Genomic DNA, 21073 nt, shown 5'->3' on the forward strand with positions numbered 1-21073 from the left:
TTCAATTGAATCCACAATTAAATCCAAAATTCGCTATTTAAAATACACATGCATTTGGTTAGAAAAAAATTTCAATTCATTTTAATCCATTCTCGTTTGCTGGGATGTCATAAACCAATCACAGATCCATGTTGAGATATTACTCAAGACAATCTTGTAATAAAAACGAATAATAAATATCGGCTTAAGTATCACAAAAATAAAGAGATACACTACTAATACCTGCTAAAATGTTTTCAAAATTGAATTAATATGTACCTATTTTAAATGAGCATTATTTAATATTCTATATTAAAGAATTATATATATATATATATATATATATATATATATATAGCTATTTTTTATTAAATAATTTATGAGGGAAAAATATCTATCAAGTTTTGAGAGAGAAATATTTATATTTCTTGTGTCATTTTATTCATTTTTTATTATCTTATTATTTACTGTAAAACAATACAGTTACCATATATCAAGGATGGTTAATTTGCCATCATATGAAGATGTACAGAATCCTAGCAACAGTGATATATAACAATGATAAAGACACCATCAATTCAGATGTTCCGCAACCGTAAGTCACGTGCTCCAGAGGATGTTCTGTGAAGCAATTCTTCAGCCTGCGCCTTTTTAGAGTGTTCAATGGAATCTTGTGACAAGGTTTGTCGCCCGTGCTATTTGTATACTCGAGGGGTGAGATGTTGACAGGTGTTACTTCTAATCTTTTGTAGCACGTTGGATACATGCTGTCCACCACCACTAGCAATAGATTAGTATGTGCAACCTGTAAATTAATACAGATGATTATTTTTTTAAAACTATTCGATTGCTATATTGTATTAGGTGTTGGAATTAATTCGTAGCGTTTTACAAGTGATTGGAAGTACTTTCATTAATGTATTTTTTAATGCTCATGTGAAATAAATAACATTCTTTCATTAAAAACGCTACGAATTAATTCCAACACCTAATATTATATTATACGCACGTAATTTATGCAATATAATATCTTTTATATAAAATTGTCATCAATTAATTTAACAGAATAAATATGTTAATAATGTTTCATCATTTCATAAATTAAAAAATAAAGAACATTACAAAACATAGGAAACTGCAAAACAGTATATTATCAAACATCTCTAAAAAATATATATCAAAAATTTCATCAATAAATCAAGAAATAGTTTCTTATAAATCTGTTTTAATTTGATTTTAATATTAAAAATTTCGATGCATTCATTACTTCATTCTTTCGTCAATGTTCAATAATTATCATGCTAATCCAATTAATCATTTTAAATGCATTAATCATTTTAAATGCATTATTCTAATGCATTGTAAATATATAAATTGTATAATTCATCAATTGATATCAAATTGTGATAGTACAATAATATGCACAAGTAATCATTTTTAATTCACGTACTTCTTTGTAAATAACATAATGATTGTGTTTAATTAACATAATGATTGTGTTAAGATTGTCTTAAAAAGTATGATATTTGTATGATAATTACAGTTTTACACATGCTAAATCTCTATCTCATTCATTAGAAACTGCTTAAAGCCACTTATCAAAATTAAAGCAAAATGTTAATAATTGCAAACAAGACATAAAATAAGTTTTTAATAGATAAAAATATGTTTGTAATGTTTGCTTAGTATGTATAAAAATCGTAAAATTTTATCCTCCTTATCAAGTAAAATAAAAAATATTTACTCTCTGGGCATAAAAAGGCCGCGAGCAGTAATCGGAGTGATTGGTGACGCCTTTAGCAGCAACAGTCTCGTTCAACATATAGAGTGTTCGCTTTTGATCACAGGGATAGTGATAAAGATAGGATTTTGGTGGCGGCGGCGGATCTGGTGCATCCTCATCGAAGTGGACTTTGCCGTAAATGCCAGGCAAATTTACAAACTGGGTCGCGTACCATATCAACCGCAACAGAAACCAAAGCAACAATCTTGCAATATGTTGCAACGGTTCCATTAAGCTGTTGGCAGAGTTATCGATTCGCTGAAACAATTTGCATTTCCATAAAAAAGCACTCTCTTTTTTTAAATAAAAAGAATAATAATAAAAGAATAATAATAAAAATAATAATAAAAGAATAATAATAAAAAAGCTTTGGGAACAACTTATTCCTTATGCTATTTTTTATTCTTTCACCAAGTGCAAATTTTTTTATAATTTTTATAATTATTAAAAACTCAACTCACTATGTGAAATATATTTAAATATAATCTTTTAATATAATTAATATTTTTAATATTATTTTTTAAATATTATTTAAATATACTTAAATATAATCTTTTAATTTAATTATTATTTTTTAATTATAATAAGTGCTTTTAATATAATTATTATTTTTGTCGATTATCATATTATTCTTTGACATATATTACTTACTTTCTCCTGACACCATGCTTGATAATCATAGATGTCGACCGGATTGTAAAGACCCTGTTTGACCATAGATAACATGACGGCACCTTCCTGAGTGCCCATAAATTGTCCGGTGTCATTATGTGCGTCTGAGATCACTACATAGCCGTTTTGGTCTAGCAAATAGCAGTCAATCCAATTGTGGGCACAATTTATTATCGTATTCGTCGTCTGATTGTCTGAGGTCAATGCAATGAACTGCTTGTACAGATCTTTCATCGGCATCTGAAAACCCACTACAGCCGCTGGCGCTTTCTTGCCGCCATCCTTAGGCGACAAGCTCATCGAAGCAGTCACTATCGCGTCCGCGCCTGCTTCCCATGGAACTGCAATGATATTTTGTTTTATATATTATACTACTATTCATTTTCAAATCATATATAATAATAAGTAATTATATAAATGTTGATTTTAAATCAATCACAGAATGATTAAAATAAAAGATGATTTAAAAAAAAATATTTAATAATTTCAGGCTCAGCTAAATTAAATCAATAGTGAAATCATGTCTATATGAGCCAACACAAAATTTTTTAGTGTGTATGTTCTTTATTAAATTTAGATTCAATCAACAAACATTTCGATCTATCTTTCGGATCCTCTTCAATGTAATTTAATGTATACAAAATTCTCCTATATATTGTCCATCCGCAATAAGTTGATTTTAATGGTAAAAAACCTTGCGAAGTATAATGTGATCAGAGAAGAGATGAAATTTTATATTCTTGTATTATACTTTACAACGTTTTTATCATTAAAAGAGATCAATTTATTAAGGATAGATATAATTTATGCAGAAGAATTTTGTATGCGTTAAATTATATTAGAGGATCCGAAAGATGGATCAAAACGTTTATTGATTGGATCTAAATTTAATGAAGAACACACACATTAAAAACTTGTATCATACAAGTATGATTTCACGATTGATAAAAAAAAATACACATAAACACACAACATAATTATAAAAAAATTCTATGTCTTATCCACAATGAATATAACTCTTACCAGATAAAGAAATACTTTCGGAATCTAGTTCACTTTGAAAGATCGCGCCTTTGTACCAAGGCTCATTCACTGCTCGTCTATGAAGATCACCGAAAACAATACTGTCGTCCACATTCGGTAGTTTGCTGACTTTAAGATGATGCCACCTGGTAAGCCCGCTCTGCGTCGCGATAAATCTTATAAAGATACCGTAGTTATGTGCGAGATCCCGAGCTCTTGAAGATAAATTCTCCATATAGTCACCGCGGAAGCTGTTGTTCGTTGCCTTGGCATCAAATACAAGCAACTGCATAAGTTCTTTATTGCAATAATAGTCATCGTGCTTGAGCGTTTGTCTGCCACAGTTGGGTTCTTCATCAAGATCTTCATCTATAGATGAATAAGCCTCATATTGCTCAGACCAGCGCCAACCAGGTCGGCTCATCAGCGCCAAGAAATGACGCAACTCGTCTTCCGGCTTATTGAACTCATGACCTTCCAAATAATGGTAACGACAATATACCCAGCTAGGATGTACGCGCCAATGATCGCCCACAAAATAATCCGACACATTCACATTCTTATTCTGATTTCTGCGAATCTCATCGCCGACCTTAAAAAATTAGACATACGATTATTTGAGCACGCATTTAATACCATGAGCATAATTGCATGTATAATTAATTATTGCTTGATACAATTTATGCTGTATATAATATATTAATTAGTATAATTAATTGCATAGAATTACTTTAAATGCAATTGTTTAAAAAAGATAATAAAATTGCTCTGGTGCTGCTTCTACCTTAATCCAGGTAGTTCCATAATTAGGTAAAACAACCGCAAGACCAAATGGAGTGCCAGGTAGGGGCGCATAAAAATAGTCACGTTTCTCAAGGTTGACCCGACGATTGTTATCATAATGTAATTTCACGGGAATCCCCATCATGTTACCTCGCTTATGATCCACCAGCGCTGATCTCAGCTCCAATAATTCGGGACCCGGATTCCTGTATTCGTTTTTAATTAATGAACACTTCAAATAAAAGATAATACTTAAGAAAAGAAACGTAATAATTAAAATATTAAATAATTAAATAATTAAAATGTTTCATTTTTTTAAATAATTAATTCAATATTTTGTATTTATCTATGGAGGAAAGAAACTATAAAATGATGAAAATGTCGTTGTGTTATGTACCTCGGCTCGCGTCCGTCGTCAAGTATCTCTACCTCCGTAAGATCGATGCTGTTATAGTTCTTTTTAAGACGACCTTTGTAAACTGGCCGGAGGTCTGGATGCAATATCACATAGCCGTTATTGGATACAATAAAGGCGTAGCCATTCACACCGAGTTTATACGGCAACGTAAGTTTGCGGATGTCGTCAATCGGCACATCTGTACCGGCCACGCCGAACAGTGTGTCATTTGTCGCATCTGTTATGTTGCTGTTATAGCTCTTACGATCAAACACAGGTGTGCTCACGGAAGTCAACAGGCTGTATTCTTGCCAGGTTGTGGTGTTCAGGGTGGATGAATCTTCCTCAATGTTCTCGTCCTTGTGCAGCTACACAGAGCGATTGCGAAATTGAAAAACAGTTTTCGATAGCAATATATCATCCCCTTTATTTTCTTTCGTTAAGAGGAGTGAATACGTCGATAGATTGGAACAAAAGCGAAGGGCTACGCTATCTAATTCACACTCGGTCACTTCAATACCGAGGTATATAGAGCGTGTCTCGGAACCAAGGGTGCAACCGAAATTCCACGAGAACTAATTACAGAAACATATTTTTTATCGCGTGTAATATTCTTAAATCAGAATCTGATTTAAGAAATCTCATCGTTCAGTGATATTTTTCAAAGATTCGAGGTCTTTGGTTGTCCGCTTAATCCCGAACATTTTATACAGCAGCTAACACTGGTCTAACAATGGGAAATAAATAAAAAACAAATGAATTAAACTAAAATCGATGAAGTCCAGTCAACAGGGTACTAAACCTAGTTTGAAGTATTCAATCTGCTAACTAATTAGCCGAAGATCACTCGCTGCATCGATTAGTCATATCTCAATGCCTAGTGATAAATTATTTGTGAGTGTTCGTCCAGTTCTCCGAATCGATACTTCAACGAACTGCATTAATTAATTCTTCTAGGTATTAAGCCTTTGATTTTAAGATTGAGCGAGATATTCAAGAGACTCTCGAATCTAATTCCGAAAGTAAAAAGTAATATTTATTTAATTAAATATGCCATTATCTCGCTTGATCTTACACGAATTACCAAACAGAGTGGAATCAAAGTTGGAAATTATTGACTTAAACTGATTTAAAACCAATTTTTAAATATAAAAATTTTTCTAAAAAAAAATTTTAGCAAAATTGTGTCTCATAAGTTTTACTCCCGTTTGGTATTCGAAAGATTAAATACAGGAGCTTGTGCCAAGGTAGATATAGCGTGACATAAATCTACACGGAATGTTTGAAAAGCCTAGGAACAGACAGCGGGGGTGCTTTCTTGATCGTATCTAAACCTGCTGTATGTAGATTGCGTCCTCGTTTATTCGTACGCCCAGTCGTTTTCCTTTTAGATACTTTTCCAGTCGCGACTTTTGTTGCCCGTGCTTCATCACCCACCACAGCCAAGCGGCAAGTGCTGGATTCTGATGGGATTTACGTGTGTTTATTTTATTCTCCCTGTATATGTTTTCGCTTTTACAAAACATTGAGACAGCAAAAAATATAAAAGATAAAAAGACGAAATTCGTAGTAACAAATTATAATTGTATAGTTTTAAAAACTAATATATAAATATTATTTAAAAAAATTTACAATTAAAAAATTGTTTTTCTTCTAAAAATTTCAGATTTTCATATCATAAATTATAAGTCATCTTCAATTATCAGACGAATTTTTTTTTAAATTGAGCAAATGAATAATACATTTGTTATACACAAATTGTATAATTATAATTGTACAATTGTATAATTGTACAATTGTATTAGATTTGTATTAAATAATAGAAGTATAATAATTTCACAATATACTTCTTATAAATTTATCAGCATTTAAAAAATTTTTTTGAATTGCTGACAGAATGACGGGAAAAGATTAGATTAAAATTGGATCTTTTAAAAAATTTGTTTTTAACATTTCTTACCGTGATGTCAGCGTAAGCGTGCGTCCACACGATAGGATGTACCACACTCTGAAGTACCAAAGGACGCGCTACGACTGGAATGTACTTGAGCACTTGTTCGCTCACTTCCTCCTGAGTCTGTATGTGCTTGCAGTCGCCACGATTTAGACATGACCTTACCATCCACTGAAGTTCATCCATCTTTATCGCTTCCTTGCCTATAAGATATGTAAATACTCGCACCGGTATATGAGTACTATTTTCATTCCAATTCCATTTTTTGAATACCTAAAATGGAAAAAATAGAAATCACAATCATACAATAATGTTCATTTAGAAAGTTTTTATTGTCATTATTTATTTTTAAAACTATTTTATCAATATATTTATTTATGTAAACGATCTTAGAATATTTGGATATTGTTGTTACTTCTATTTACATATCCATGTATGGAAAATTTTTCAGAACAGAAAAGAGTAAAGGCCCAGTAAATAAGAATGGATTGAAATGAATTAAAAATGCATTGCAATTCATTTTAATTTATTCAAGATCGCGGTTTAGAGACTGTGGAGCTGGATTAAAATGAATTGATATAGAACATAAATTCATTTCTATTCATGAAATGGATAGAAAATAAAACGAAAATAAATTTTCTTCGAGTAAATAAGAATGGATTAAAATAGATTAAAATTAAAAAAAAAATGGATTAAAAAAAACATTCATATTTAAGAATTACAAATTTTATTTCTAAGACATTTACAATAATTATACCTGAAATTAACTACTTCAAATTGGTCTTAAAAAACGAAACCTTTGGATTATAAATTTTCTGCGTTACCCGCTACACCACTTCTTCAATTGATAAATGTGTTATTTATTATCTACTTCAATTAAAGTAATTAAATTAATTATAACTAACTAAACTAGCGCATGAAATTACATTAGATATAATAAAAATATCATCATTTAACAGATATAATAAAATATAAACAATTTATATTATTATATAAGACAACCCAGCAAACAAAAAAATAGATTGAAATGGATTAAAATAGATTCAGATTTTCAGAAATACAGATTCATGAAAGTTAAAATATATTCTTTTTAATATTGAATTAATATTCGCTATTTTTTTTTTAAATATGCATTCGGATAGAAAAATATTTCAATCCATTTTAATCCATTCTCGTTTGCTGAGTTTATGTATATTTTATATTAATACATTTCCTTTATTATACAGCGTATATTTTTTGTATAAAAGTTTCAAAATAAGAACTATAAAATTTCATATAATTACTACTTTAATTTATTTAAACTTTTACATATATAAGAATTTGTTATAAGGAATCCAATCCATTTTTATGGATTTAAAATACGGATTCGAATGGATTGAAAATTTTCAATCCATTTCAATCCATTTTCGTGGAAACATTCCATTTGCTGGAAACATTGGATAAGATAAGAGTCGGATAATCTAATCTCGCTTGACCGATGTCGCGATCAGCGTAATGTTCGGGCAATAATCGACTTGGTTTGTGAGTGTTCATATTAATCATTCAGTTTATCTCTCATTAAAGAGAACAAAAAACATAGAACAAAAATCAATTATTTTTACGTTATCCAACTTAGTTAAATTAAAACGAAAAATTTCTTTAGCAAAATTCTACTTATAATTTTTAATTAATTAAATAATAGTATTTATAAAAAGTTTTATTCAATTGCATTGAAAAACTACATTTCATATTCAGAATTTTGAATTGAGCAGTTTTCATGATGCATAGAAAATGTTAATATTATTTTTGAAAGATATAGATATGCTCTATGCAATTCCTAAAAATAAATAAAAATGCATTCAAAATTGAAAAGAATTCATTTTAATATTCATGAATCCGTATTTCTGAAAATCTAAATTTATTTTAATTCATTTCAATTCTTATTTGTTGGGATGAAATGAACTAATTAAAATTTATGAGTCCGTAAGGTTATAAAGAGGTCAAGAAAGAAACCAACGGAATTATGAACAAATGTATGAATAGACAAAAGAAAGAATAAATGAATCAATGAATGCATTAGCAAATGAATTAGTAAAAAGACGATGGAAACGCACATATAGATGAATAAAAGAACGACATGAAGAACGGCATGAAGAACTGCCCATATTCATAGTTAGGCCCTATATTTAAGGCTTCCTTAAATTTATCTTTAAATGCTCTAGGAATTATTTCATTGGCTGCTAAGCATCTAAAAATAAATTTAAGAAAGTAGCCTTAAGTACAAAGTCTGACTATGAATGTGGATACAAATCAGTCAGTTTTCACGATTAATCGTCTTTCAACGCTGGAACGTGTTAGTTTTTGTGGAACGTGTTAAGCCTGTTCTACAACTCTCTTTCCTGTTTCCTGTTTCTTGCTTTTTACCTTTTACTTTTTTCTTCTTTGCCATTTTATCGACAATTATATTTCTTGCTACGTATTTTTTGTTTCTTTCGAAGTTCATTAATTTTTATCTCGGGTAATATAAAACAAAAAATCGAATAAGCAAGAAGACAAGATGTAAAAAATAGTAAAAAGTAATCAGAAACAAAAAATACATTGTAAAATAGGTTTTAATTTAAAGGAAAACGTGCTACTCGTAGTAAAACGTTTAAACATTAGTTTTTGCGGTGTAAAGCGATATAAATAAAAAAAATATGCTACTTTTCGCGACTAAACACACTGAAACGTATTAGTTTTCGTAGCAAGGACCGAAATGAAATAATATTCGTCAATTAAATTAAAATGTGCTTTTTTGACATCATGTAATATACTGTTTAGACAAATGAAACGTGCTATTCTTCGTAGTAGGCATTGATATATGGATGTATTCATGTTTGTATTACATAATATAACACACATTCTCTTTCATGAAAAAATCAAAGAGTCTGAAAGTAGATGCAAAAAAAAATACTCGTGTCTCAGCATTTTACCAGATCAAGTGGTTGATGGTTTTTTATGCAGCCATTTATCATATTTGCTTCATATTCTTACATTGTTTTAAATTATATAATAATTTTTTAAAATAAATAATTGACGTTTTTGCATATGAAATTATGCGATGAAATAATAACTATAATTATTATATAAAAATTTGAATATATATGAAAAAAATTCTCGAAGTTGTTTTTTTTTCTGAAACTAAGAATTCTTTTTCATATATTTTCAAATTTTTGTATAATAATAATTGTTATTAAAAAATTATTATATAATTTAAAACAATTGTAAAATGCCAATGTGAAGCAAATACGATAAAAAAATTGCATAAAAAATGTCAACAACTTGATTTGGTAAAACACCGAGACACGAGTATTTTTTTTACATCTATTTTCAGAATCTCTTTTTTCATACGAGAAAAAAAATAATTTTTGTCGTTATATTATTATTGCGTTATCTTATTTTTTTATTAAAACGAATTAAAATATAAAATATAAGCTATTCATAGAATTCAAATATATTCATGGATTTAAATGTATTTAAAAAATCAGAAACACGAATTCGAAAATGTCGAAGGAATAAATTGAAATGAATTCATTTGTATTCATTTCAATTTATTCTCGTTTACTGAGAGGACAAACTCTTTCCATTTTGTCTTAGCAAATTCTTAATAATTAACAGTAAACGAGAATGGGTTAAAAAGGATTGAAATTTTTTTCTATCCGAATGCATATTTTAAATAGCGAATACTTTTTTTTTTTTATTTAATTGGATTCAATTGGATTCAATTAGATGCAAATGGATTGAAAAACTGTATTTTCTATTCAAAATTTTGAATTGAATAGTATTCACAATGTACAGAAAAAGCTAATATTATTTTTAGAGAAAGGCATAGAGATATGCTCCATGCAATTCTTACAAATGAATAAAAATGCATTCAGGATTAAAAAGCATTTATTTTAACATTCGTAATCAATATTTCTGAAAATCTGAATCCATTTCAATTCATTTCAATCCATTCTCGTTTGCTAAGTCGCCACGTAATGTTTTGAAATATAAGAGAAATATAAGAAAGTACATTAAAAATTTATTCAATCAAATAATTGTTATGTAACCTCCTTTAGATTATTCCCCAGTTTCCCTCCAGGAACACCGTCAGTAACAAGCATGATGAGCTGATTACACGGTGAATCGGCGTCACAACCACGTTCCTCCCGATAAGTTTTAAGTAGACTGAATGCTTTAGTAAAGGCTTCCGTGAGATTGGCGACATTATCTGTATCAATCTTGTCCATGGATTTTTTGAATGTGTCGAGATTTTCTGGAGTGGCTTGAATCAGCATATCCTTAAAACACGGCACGAGTTCGGTTGTCTCGTTACTATATTTTAGCAGTGTGACGAAATCGTTGTTCGATAAGGTGTCCAGAATCGAGTTCACTGTCGTCTTTGCTGCCATAACATCATCGTTTCATTAAGAGGAAGCGATTAATACACTCTTCTCAACAATATTAAATTACAACTTTTCATTATAAAATTACCAGTCGATAAATTAATTAAAAATAACAAATATTAATTTATCAAATTGAAAATTTTTTGTTTCATCGTCTTGTTTATCTAAAACTCTAAAATTTTCTATAAAACTTGATTAATTGATATAAAAATTTTAGTTATACACTTTCAATTTCATTCAATAAAAGTACTAATCGCCCATACCGATCGTCTTTCCAAAACCCGTCATGCTGCCACTGACGTCCATTAGGATCACCATATCCTTGCTGCACGTGGCTGCCTCGATAAACCAACTACGTACCCTGCAGTCGTACTGATCAGCAGAAGACTTATCATTATCATCGTTGTTGCCATCGTCGTCATCATTAACATCATCGATGTTTTTGTTATTATTTTTGCTAACATTGTTATTATTATTATTATTATTATTATTATTATTATCAATCATATTATCATCATTATCATCATCATCATCATCATCATCATCGTTGGTGTCTTCGGGATTCGTTCGCCATTGCATAGCAGGATATTGTCGGAGTATACCAGTGACTGTACCAAAGTATTGCCATGACAATGCCGGATCGGATTCGTAATTTTGACGAAATACATCGTCCAACGGTTCAGTCCTCGCAATATCTTTGGTTACATCTTGCGTGAGATCATACACGTTGGTTGGTATATGAACCGATGAGTAAGTCGTATTTACCGGAATGTCATAGAAGTGTGAGTCCGAAATCAGTTCCATGTCTCTAGAATCAGTTCGTAATATCTCTTTGTCGATTTATTTTATGTGATTTGTTTCTGTTTTCAACAATATATTATTGTTTATACTTATTAACAATAATTTTGTTTCAAATTAATTTTGTACAAGTAGTTACATCTTGAGATTGTGCGTAAAATATTAGTTATTTGAATAGAAACAAAACTCAAAATTAAATTCACAAATTATTGTGCAGTATATATAATATATTAGGTGTTGGAATTAATTCGTAGCGTTTTACAAGAGATGGCACAAGCAGTACACTATTTCGTTGTTACCTATAGTTCTGTATACATTGTAAACATCTATCATAGGACGTCATTTGCCGTACATAACCTTTCTTGAAATCATAAATAACAATACTGTATAATTCATTGAATATGTCAAAATTTGTGCCAGATAAAGTGTTTTTGCGGGGAGTTTTGCTTCATTACTTTAATATGAACAAAAGTGCAGCTGAAGCTCATCGTATTTTAGTGGATGTGTATAGTGAACATGCTCTGGCTGAGCAAACGTGTAGGAAGTGGTTTGCACGTTTTAAAGCTGGTGATTTCGACTTGGATGACAAGGAGCGACCTGGTCAGCCGAAAAAATTTGAAGATAACGATTTGCAGGCACTGCTCAATGAAAACTCATGTCAAACACTTAAAGAATTATCTACGTCATTGGAAGTTGACTTCTCAACAATAGGAAAAGGTCTTAAAAGTTTGGGCATGATCCAGAAGGAAGGACATTGGGTCCCATATGAATTGAAACCAAGGGATATTGAGAGACGTTTTCTCACGTGCGAACTGCTGCTTCAACGGCAGAAAAGAAAAGGTTTTTTGCATCGGATTGTTACCGGTGACGAAAAGTGGATCCATTATGACAATCCAAAGCGCAGAAAGTCATGGGTTAAGCCCGGCGAACCATCAACATCAGTGGCAAAGCCCAATATCCATGGCTCAAAGCTCCTGCTCTGTATTTGGTGGGATTAGAAGGGTGTCATATACTACGAACTGCTAAAACCGCATGAAACCGTTACTGGAGATCTCTACCGACGGCAACTGATGCGCTTGAGCCGTGCATTGAAGCAAAAACGGTCGGAATACTTCGAAAGACACGATAAAGTCATCTTGCTGCACGACAATGCTCGCCCACACGTTGCAAAACCGGTAAAAACATACCTGGAAACACTTAAATGGGAAGTGCTACCGCACCCGCCGTATTCTCCTGATATTGCACCTAGCGACTACCACTTGTTTCGATCATTAGCTCATAGCTTGTGCGAGCAGAAGTTCACATCTTACGAAGATTGTACAAAATGGTTCGATTCCTGGATTTCATCTAAAGATGAACAGTTCTTCCGACGCGGTATTCATTCACTGCCCGAAAGATGGTCAAAAGTAGTAGAAAGTGATGGGAAGTACTTTCATTAATGTATTTTTTAATGCTCATGTGAAATAAATAACATTCTTTCATTAAAAAAACGCTACGAATTAATTCCAACACCTAATATAAAATTCTATGATATAATAAAATTCAAATTAAAAAAAAGTTTTATGAATAAATCAATTTATGATATAATAAAATTCAAATTAAAAAAAAACTTTATGAATAAATCAAATTATAAGATGAAAGGAGTATAAAATTGATTCTTTTTGCGAAAAACATTCAATCATTATTCGAGTCTATAATTTAAATACAAATGTTTACGACTGAGAAGTCTGAAGATGATCTAATAATAGAGGTAGAAACATTTGTATTTAAATACATTTGTATTATAAATTTAAATAATTAAATATTTTTCACAAAAGAAAAAAAACTTTTATGATCCTTTTATCTTACAATTTGCCTAATACTGTACAAAATCTAATCGTGCAATTAAATGTTTTTATGTCGAGAAAAATTGTAAGGAAAAATGTAATATAATAATCAATAGAATATCCTATTTCTGATTTTATATGCAGTTAGTTTAATTTAATTACGCACATTTTAACAGAAAAATAAAAAAGATTCTATAGAATTAGTAAAAGAATTATCTTTGTTAGTTTCTTAGTTGTCTAACGTTTATGACAACAAGTTCCTCCACTATTAATAACGTTGCATTTGCATGATTCAGTTTTAATCAGCAAAAATTCTTGCCTTTTAACCTTAATAACTCCATAACTAATTCTTGTAGTAATTTGAAGAGAAGAAAGGTACAGCGAGGCAGAGCAAATTGCTTACCTGAACACGGTCACATTCTTCTTGTGGATGTCACAGTGTTTCTTCTTGTTCGCTGAATCATGACCGATGACAGGACTACATTTGCCGGAAACGTAAGAGAAGTTGCCGTCTAGAAGAGATGGGTCCCAGTTTTCCGCAGCCTCTTCGGCTGCTATTCGAATGCAGGTGATTGCGTCCATCTTTCGACGCAACATCCTACTTACATTTTCGCTAATTATGTTGACCAACTCTTCTCCGGACTTATCTTCAACTCGCGCGTTCATGCTTTTGTATTTCTAAAAAAATTATTACTTGCTTAACTACTTGTTTAATAACTATTTATTTAACATTAATATCTTTTATTATGCTTTATTCGTGATATGTTAGAAACATATAAATTAAAAATGTTTAGAAAATTATATACAAAGGATCTTATATCATTAAAAAAATAAGATATATTTCTTAAGATATTTGTTAAAAAACAAAATATTTTTTCTTGCTATAATAAATTCACTGGGATGAACAAATTAAGTATTAAAAAGAATGTAGATTTGCTTTTTACAAATAATCGCTAAACTATGTTAAAAAAATATTGTAATTCGACTTTTTTTTTATTTGGGTCAATCAAGTAAAAATAGGTTATCGTAGAGAGGATTTCTTGAATTCTCAGTATCTAAAGTTTATTATCTCAAATAAATACGAATACTCACTTCTAGTAATTCCTCGGGCCGACCCACTTCGTTCGCGAGTTCCCATAACTCATTACCCAATTTATCCGCCCATCTGGCCACGCTAGTGAGAATTAAGAAATTGCAAATATATTTAATTTAAATATTCAGGAAAGCATACCGATTTAATTGGAGTTGTAGTCGAAAAATATGATAATAGTAATAAGTAGTACAAATTAAAATATTATAAAGATAAATACTCGTATAATAATTAATTAACAAATTAGTTAAGCCTATCTCCATTTTATGTAAGCTTGTTTAAATAAGCAATCAAAAACAAATCTTCTACATATAATCCTGCATGTAAATATTATTCATTTTGTAATATTTTTCTAATATTTTTATTCTATATTTCTAATTTTTTAATTTCCTTTTTGATTTATAATGCATTTATTCAAAGCACATTCATGACTTGCGTTCTTTACAGTGCTATGCGGAACTCACATGTGAGCATCTTTAGCCAGACATACGACGAACACCAACACGAAGTAAAAGATGAAACATCGACCTGCACTCGACATGAACAAAACTCGCCGTGGCCGTTTCCTCTTTCTTTATAATCTTCGTGCTATTCGTTCCTATAATGGAACGTTAAGCTCTTCAACTTACTAGAAAAAGCACAGATATGCGAAAGCTCACGATGGCAGATCAGGCACTGATTGGCTGTATGTCTACTGCGGAACAAACCGACCACGAAGTTCACCTACAGTTTGATTATTTTTGGCACTCGAGCAGTGCTGTCTTGAAACTCTAAAGCGCTTCTTTCTTGCTTTCTGGCATGGGTATTAATAAAATCATGCCGGCCAGTCAGAATAGCACCTAAAGAAGATAAAAAGATTCTTAGATTATTGAGTTCGATCGTCATTACAAATATCTAATTTTCAAAATCGGAAAAATCGATTTTTTACAAGATATTAAATTCCTTTAATTTCTTTAATATTTCATCGATTTATTTTAAATTATCTATGAGAGGCAGTTGAAAATAAACTGTTATCGAATAAAATATGTTAAAATAAATATTTTATATTACACTGTTGACTCGCACAAAATTTAAAAATATTCAAATAGAAAATTGACAAAAAATTTATAATACATATTGAGATTTCCATAATATTTCTGATAAAGTAATAGTAACTCAAATAAAGAATTTCGAATACATGTGCTTGTCGCAGTAATAATCGATGCCTATGTATTAATTGAAAAATTGTGAAATATTTTTAGAAAAATAAAATTTCAATTTTACATGATTCAAATAACTTTTTGAGATAATATGTTAACAAATTCAAGAAATTATAAATAAACTTAAACTTTATTCGTAATCCTAATATGAAGAACTTTACTATTTTTTATTAATTTTTTACTAATTTTTTTGTTTTGTTCGCATTATAAAATATGCAGAATGTTTAATAAGTAATGATAAATCTTTCACACGGGAACAGTATGGACTAAACTGAGAAGAAAAATCCTCTACTATTTTGCAATTTTCTCAATAGTTAATAAGATATTAATTGCCAAAAATTAGTCTTCAATAATTTTTTACTCAAATACTATCAATTTTACAGAAAAACTGTAAGAGATAAAAATTATTTATTTTCTTTTCATAAAGTTCTGAGAATTTGTTCAGAATTTTTTAATATCGTATTTTCTCATGTTGAAAAATAAGAAAATACCGTATTAAAAAATTGATAAAAAATTCTGAACAAATTCTTTATTAAGTTATATGTATAATTTTAGAAGGCATTTGTAGATGTTGTCTCGCATCATTACGTGAATATTTTGCAATTATTACACATTTATATAATCGTAAAGCTAAAGGATCCTCACAAAATCGCAATCAAATGAAGGAATATCTTTAAAACTATTCTCTCGTAACGGCCAAAGTTCACGTAAGGCCTCTCTGAGATGAAATCAAATGACGTCTTATAATATAAATCCTTCACAAATCGCATTGCGTAACATGCATGTAATAATTAGATAATTTAGATATACGTTACAATATGGAGATATGTATATCTGTACTTTTATATTTAATTTTATTTGAACGAAATTTTAATCAACTTTTTTGAGAAATTCGCATTAATTTTCATGGTTAAATCTTTTCAAAAAGTACAAAATAAATAAAAAGAAAGTACAAAAGAAAAACTTGTAACATATTAAAAATGACAAAATTAAATCATAAAATATTCATATCTCGATCTTTAATAAAAAGAAGAATTTCAGAAATGATTCATATAAAGAAACAAACAAAAGGCATCAATCAAGCAAAGTGACACGGAAGGTTTACCCGATATTTATCTTCCTTTGCTTAGGTAGGTTCTCCTTTTCCTTCAAAGATTGTTCTGGTACTTTCGAAAGTTTCACTTGGTATATAAATAGTGGTAAAATACATGATATGACCAACACACAATGTCACGACTAAATTTTAATTGTGCGAAAATAATGTCTGAGATCCACCGCTTCGTTTTTTGATTGTAAAACAGGTAACACATCTACTCTTTATTTTTCGTGTATAAGAGATTAACGAGATTATAAATTTTATTCTGATTAGAGTCTGGAAATTCTTGTTCTATTGTGTCCTGGCATATAAGCTGGTGTTGTAATATTGCCGCACGATCATCGTCACACTAATAAGAACACTTTTAATCTATTTTAACATATGACCGTTGTACTTATTTCGACTAAATGTAAAAATTTTGCGTTTTAAGAGGATGTTTAATTACTGAAGATGGCCAGATTGTGGCCGAAAAAAAATCGCTTTAATCGCTTATTTTTTGATATGGGTATTGATAAACGCTTAAATAATTCATTATTGAATAAAGTTTTAATCTTCACAACCGACAACCTGTGCTGTGGTTTTTTATGTTCTTCGTTTTTTTAATTTTTAAAATTATAATCACTTTTATTTAAGACATTTTGTAATATAAAGATTCAAACCGAAAAAAATTAATTTATATTATAATCATTTTCGATCAATCGTAACAAGTATATTTGTTTCAAAAAAATTGAAAAAAACGTCATACATTGCGTAATACATTATATGTTACGAGAAACTTAGCAAGCTGCGATGAATATGTTCTATGCATACTACAGTATTATAACATTATGTAGATCTAAAAAGGCTATTATAATGCTATCACGAAATGCAGTTAAATTGATGGCTTAACAACTGCAGTGTCACACAATTCAATGCTATAGGAGTGTAACGTACATTATGCGAAAATTATAAACAAATATTTGCGCATTATTAGAATATTCTAATAAGTTATTGCACAATTGTACAAAATATTTATAAAACGTTTAAATTTTAATAAATATTATTTATACTTCTTAATTTTGTTTTCTTGTTTTTATGTTGTTTTCAAGACAAATATTGATTTGGAAATAATTGATTTGAAAAATATTTGCGATTATAAATCAAAATGGTTTATAATCTAATATATAAAATCTATAGTTTTTAAAATCTTCAGTTTTTCCTTTTTGCATCGAGATTTTAAGAAATTTACTTTTAAATAATTTCTACCGAAAAAAATCTTATATAAATCTTATATAAATCTTATATAAATCTTATATAAATCTTATATAAATCTTATATAAAATCTTATAATATTTTTAAGAATCATATTTTAAATGTAGAGATTAAAACAAAATATTGTTGCGCGTCTGCGCCGTTTTTCGCCGTTTTCACTCTCTGCTCACGCGGAAAAAAATACACGTTGATCAATCACAGAGTAGTAAAGTTTGCAAATCCAATGTTACGATTTCCTTACTACTTACGTTTTATGTTTTTCCTTACTGCTTTATGTTTTTGAATGTACCATGAGCTTTACTTTCGTCTTCAACAGCATCAAAATAGTTGCTTGTCCGAAAAACATTCTACGGCTGCTTTATAAGCCTTTTATTCGAATCAAATCGAACCTAAGATGACAACACATGCGTATTATTATTACCTTAAACGTCTTTAGATTTTATGTTATTTTCTTCGAAAATTATAAAATTATAGAATAGACATCTTAAAATATTTCAGAATTTATATATATAAAGAATTCTAAAAGCGACGTAGATTTTCTTAGCATTTTTGGAAAATGTGCCAATAAAAAAATATGGAAAATTTTGTAAAAAATACAAAATTATATAGAAATTGTAAAAAATTTTCAAAATTATATAATTATTATTATTCTGAAAAATTAACAAATTCTAAGAAAAATTTTCACCGAAGATAAAGGAGAAAGATAAAAACGCGCATCTCGAGTACAAAGTTGAAATAAATAATAATCATTAATGAAATATGAAAATTGAAGAACCTATGAGACAAGTAGATGATTAACTTAAATATTTGCGGACACAGCGCATGCGCACTGGTAAAGACTTAAAGAGTGGCACATTTCGCTGTCATCGGTAAACACATTTAGTTTATATTCAGAATTCGCGCAAATATCAGGAGATCAAGAAATAGCCAACATGGATTTAAATATTCACTTAAGTGATACTAGTAAACTGTGGGAAATAAATAGAAAAAGCTTTAGCCAACAAAACCAAGACAATACCGAATTGCAAATTGCCTTCTTGGAGAAATGTGAGTTGATGGCACGGCTACAAACTAATGTCAAGGATCAGCTCGACATCGCGGACGTGACTTATTATTACGGTATCTGTAACATAATAATATACATTATGCAGCATTGAGATAAATTTTAAAAAATATTGTTTTTAAATTTTAATTTTGGATGTAAGAAAATTTTTAACAAAGTATATGTCAGTTGTCACAAATAGTATTCATATTATTATACGAACTCTAACTTAGTCATAACTTAGTTTATAATCAAACACCGTTTTTTAAATTTTATTCTTAAAATGGCAACTATCAAATCAATTTTGTATTTTATTATCATTCTTTTTTTTTAATTAATATTCACAAATATAATTTTTAAATATTTAAAATTTTTTAAACTTTTTATAAGCAATAGACGAGTTGTATGTGAATTATAAATTTTAATTTTTATTTACAAAGCACTTTACAAAATAAAAACTAAAAATAGCTTTGCAAAATCACTAAAATTACCAATAATAACCAAAATTATTCAATATTAAAATAATTACTAAATATTCTGCATGCATTCAAAGTTTCAAATTTTTTATAATAAAATCTAGATGTATCAATTATTACATTAAAAAGTCAAATCATTTTAATTTATGTAACATCTATAACAGACTAGAGATAGAAAAAGATACTTAAAACATATATTATAAAAACATTATCTACGTTGTAAAATCTATAATAATTAATTATTATTGCACTTGAATATTCATAATTATTTTATTTTTTTATTCAGTTATATAATCACCTTTGCAAAATTAACTATGAAGTTTATTCAATACAAATAAATTATTCAAAATATACATTTTTAATCAGATATTTGGAAATTATGATTATTCCAACTTTAAATAGTTGCCTTCTATGTAATTTCTTCTTTAAGAAACTTAATGCAATTTCTTCCTTAAAAAACTTAAGATTAACATTTTTTTTATTTATGTAATATAACTAAATTTAATATAACTAAATTAGAACAAAAATTAGATGCAATTAGAAAATCAGTGGCGATAACACAATGTAAATATAAAATAAATAAGTTTCTAAATTCTGAATGATTCTTTAATGAAAATGTTTCTTTATTCAAATAAGATATGACCTTAGAACATATCTATTTACATTCAAATAACACATGACTTCATATGTCATGGAACCATATACAATAATTCAGTTAAATAATGTAATCAAAATAACTATTAATCCCAAAAAACAATCATTTATATGTATAAATCTATCTATATTTAATCGAATTGAATCCGTTTACATAATGTTTTTTATTCAGCAACAAGAAATAGAAGTAATGGTCCTAATTATCAAAATTAGATCTTTAATGCTTAAATAATTCAATCTGAATTACTATATACTACATTCACACGCAAAAAAAAAACGGGCCACTAAATCGTTGCACAATTTTTAATATTTTCAAGTAACAATAATTCAGTGAAAAATCATTATAGCGAGATGTTTAAAAAAGCCTTTTAAAGTTTGAAATCTCTACTTTTCAGAGATCGGTACTTTAAAAATCGGTTGTACTGATATTAAGTGAAGTTACACAAACATAAATGAAGATGCATAAATTCTCAAAATTTTTTACGAAATTTGTTAAGTTCCCCGGCGTTCCCCGGCGTTCCCCGGGTTCAATTAAAAATTGGGCACAAGTGGGCTTTACAGCTTTCGAAAGAGTGAATCTTTATCTTTAATTTGCATTTTAATAAATCTCTATACGATTTTTTTTCATCAAATTATTTAATATT

General features: G+C 29.1%; 1 protein-coding gene across 2 annotated transcripts in view; it reads right to left on the reverse strand.

The window, feature by feature from the left end:
• Positions 1-397: 397 nt before the first annotated feature.
• Positions 398-21073, reverse strand: part of Ca-Ma2d (Ca[2+] channel Muscle-specific alpha2/delta subunit) — a 37714-nt gene continuing 17038 nt past the window's right edge. Inside the window, exons 2-16 of one of the 2 annotated variants that reach the window (XM_011052468.2) lie at positions 19276-19380; positions 18506-18646; positions 15176-15550; positions 14714-14795; positions 14025-14299; positions 11261-11805; positions 10662-10996; positions 6598-6864; positions 5972-6100; positions 4638-5005; positions 4242-4446; positions 3458-4049; positions 2414-2775; positions 1724-2020; positions 398-784 (exon numbers count right to left, since the gene is read on the reverse strand). In XM_011052468.2, the coding sequence (XP_011050770.1) occupies positions 494-784; positions 1724-2020; positions 2414-2775; positions 3458-4049; positions 4242-4446; positions 4638-5005; positions 5972-6100; positions 6598-6864; positions 10662-10996; positions 11261-11805; positions 14025-14299; positions 14714-14795; positions 15176-15252 (3825 nt within the window). In that variant the 5' untranslated portion in view covers positions 15253-15550; positions 18506-18646; positions 19276-19380 and the 3' untranslated portion in view covers positions 398-493. The remainder of the gene's footprint in view (positions 785-1723; positions 2021-2413; positions 2776-3457; positions 4050-4241; positions 4447-4637; positions 5006-5971; positions 6101-6597; positions 6865-10661; positions 10997-11260; positions 11806-14024; positions 14300-14713; positions 14796-15175; positions 15551-18505; positions 18647-19275; positions 19381-21073) is intronic. The other variant, XM_011052469.2, reaches the window with a different exon arrangement.

This window comes from Acromyrmex echinatior, chromosome 16 (genome assembly GCF_024713525.1).
Source record: "Acromyrmex echinatior isolate Ae372 chromosome 16, ASM2471352v2, whole genome shotgun sequence".
In the NCBI taxonomy this organism is placed as follows: domain Eukaryota; kingdom Metazoa; phylum Arthropoda; class Insecta; order Hymenoptera; family Formicidae; genus Acromyrmex; species Acromyrmex echinatior.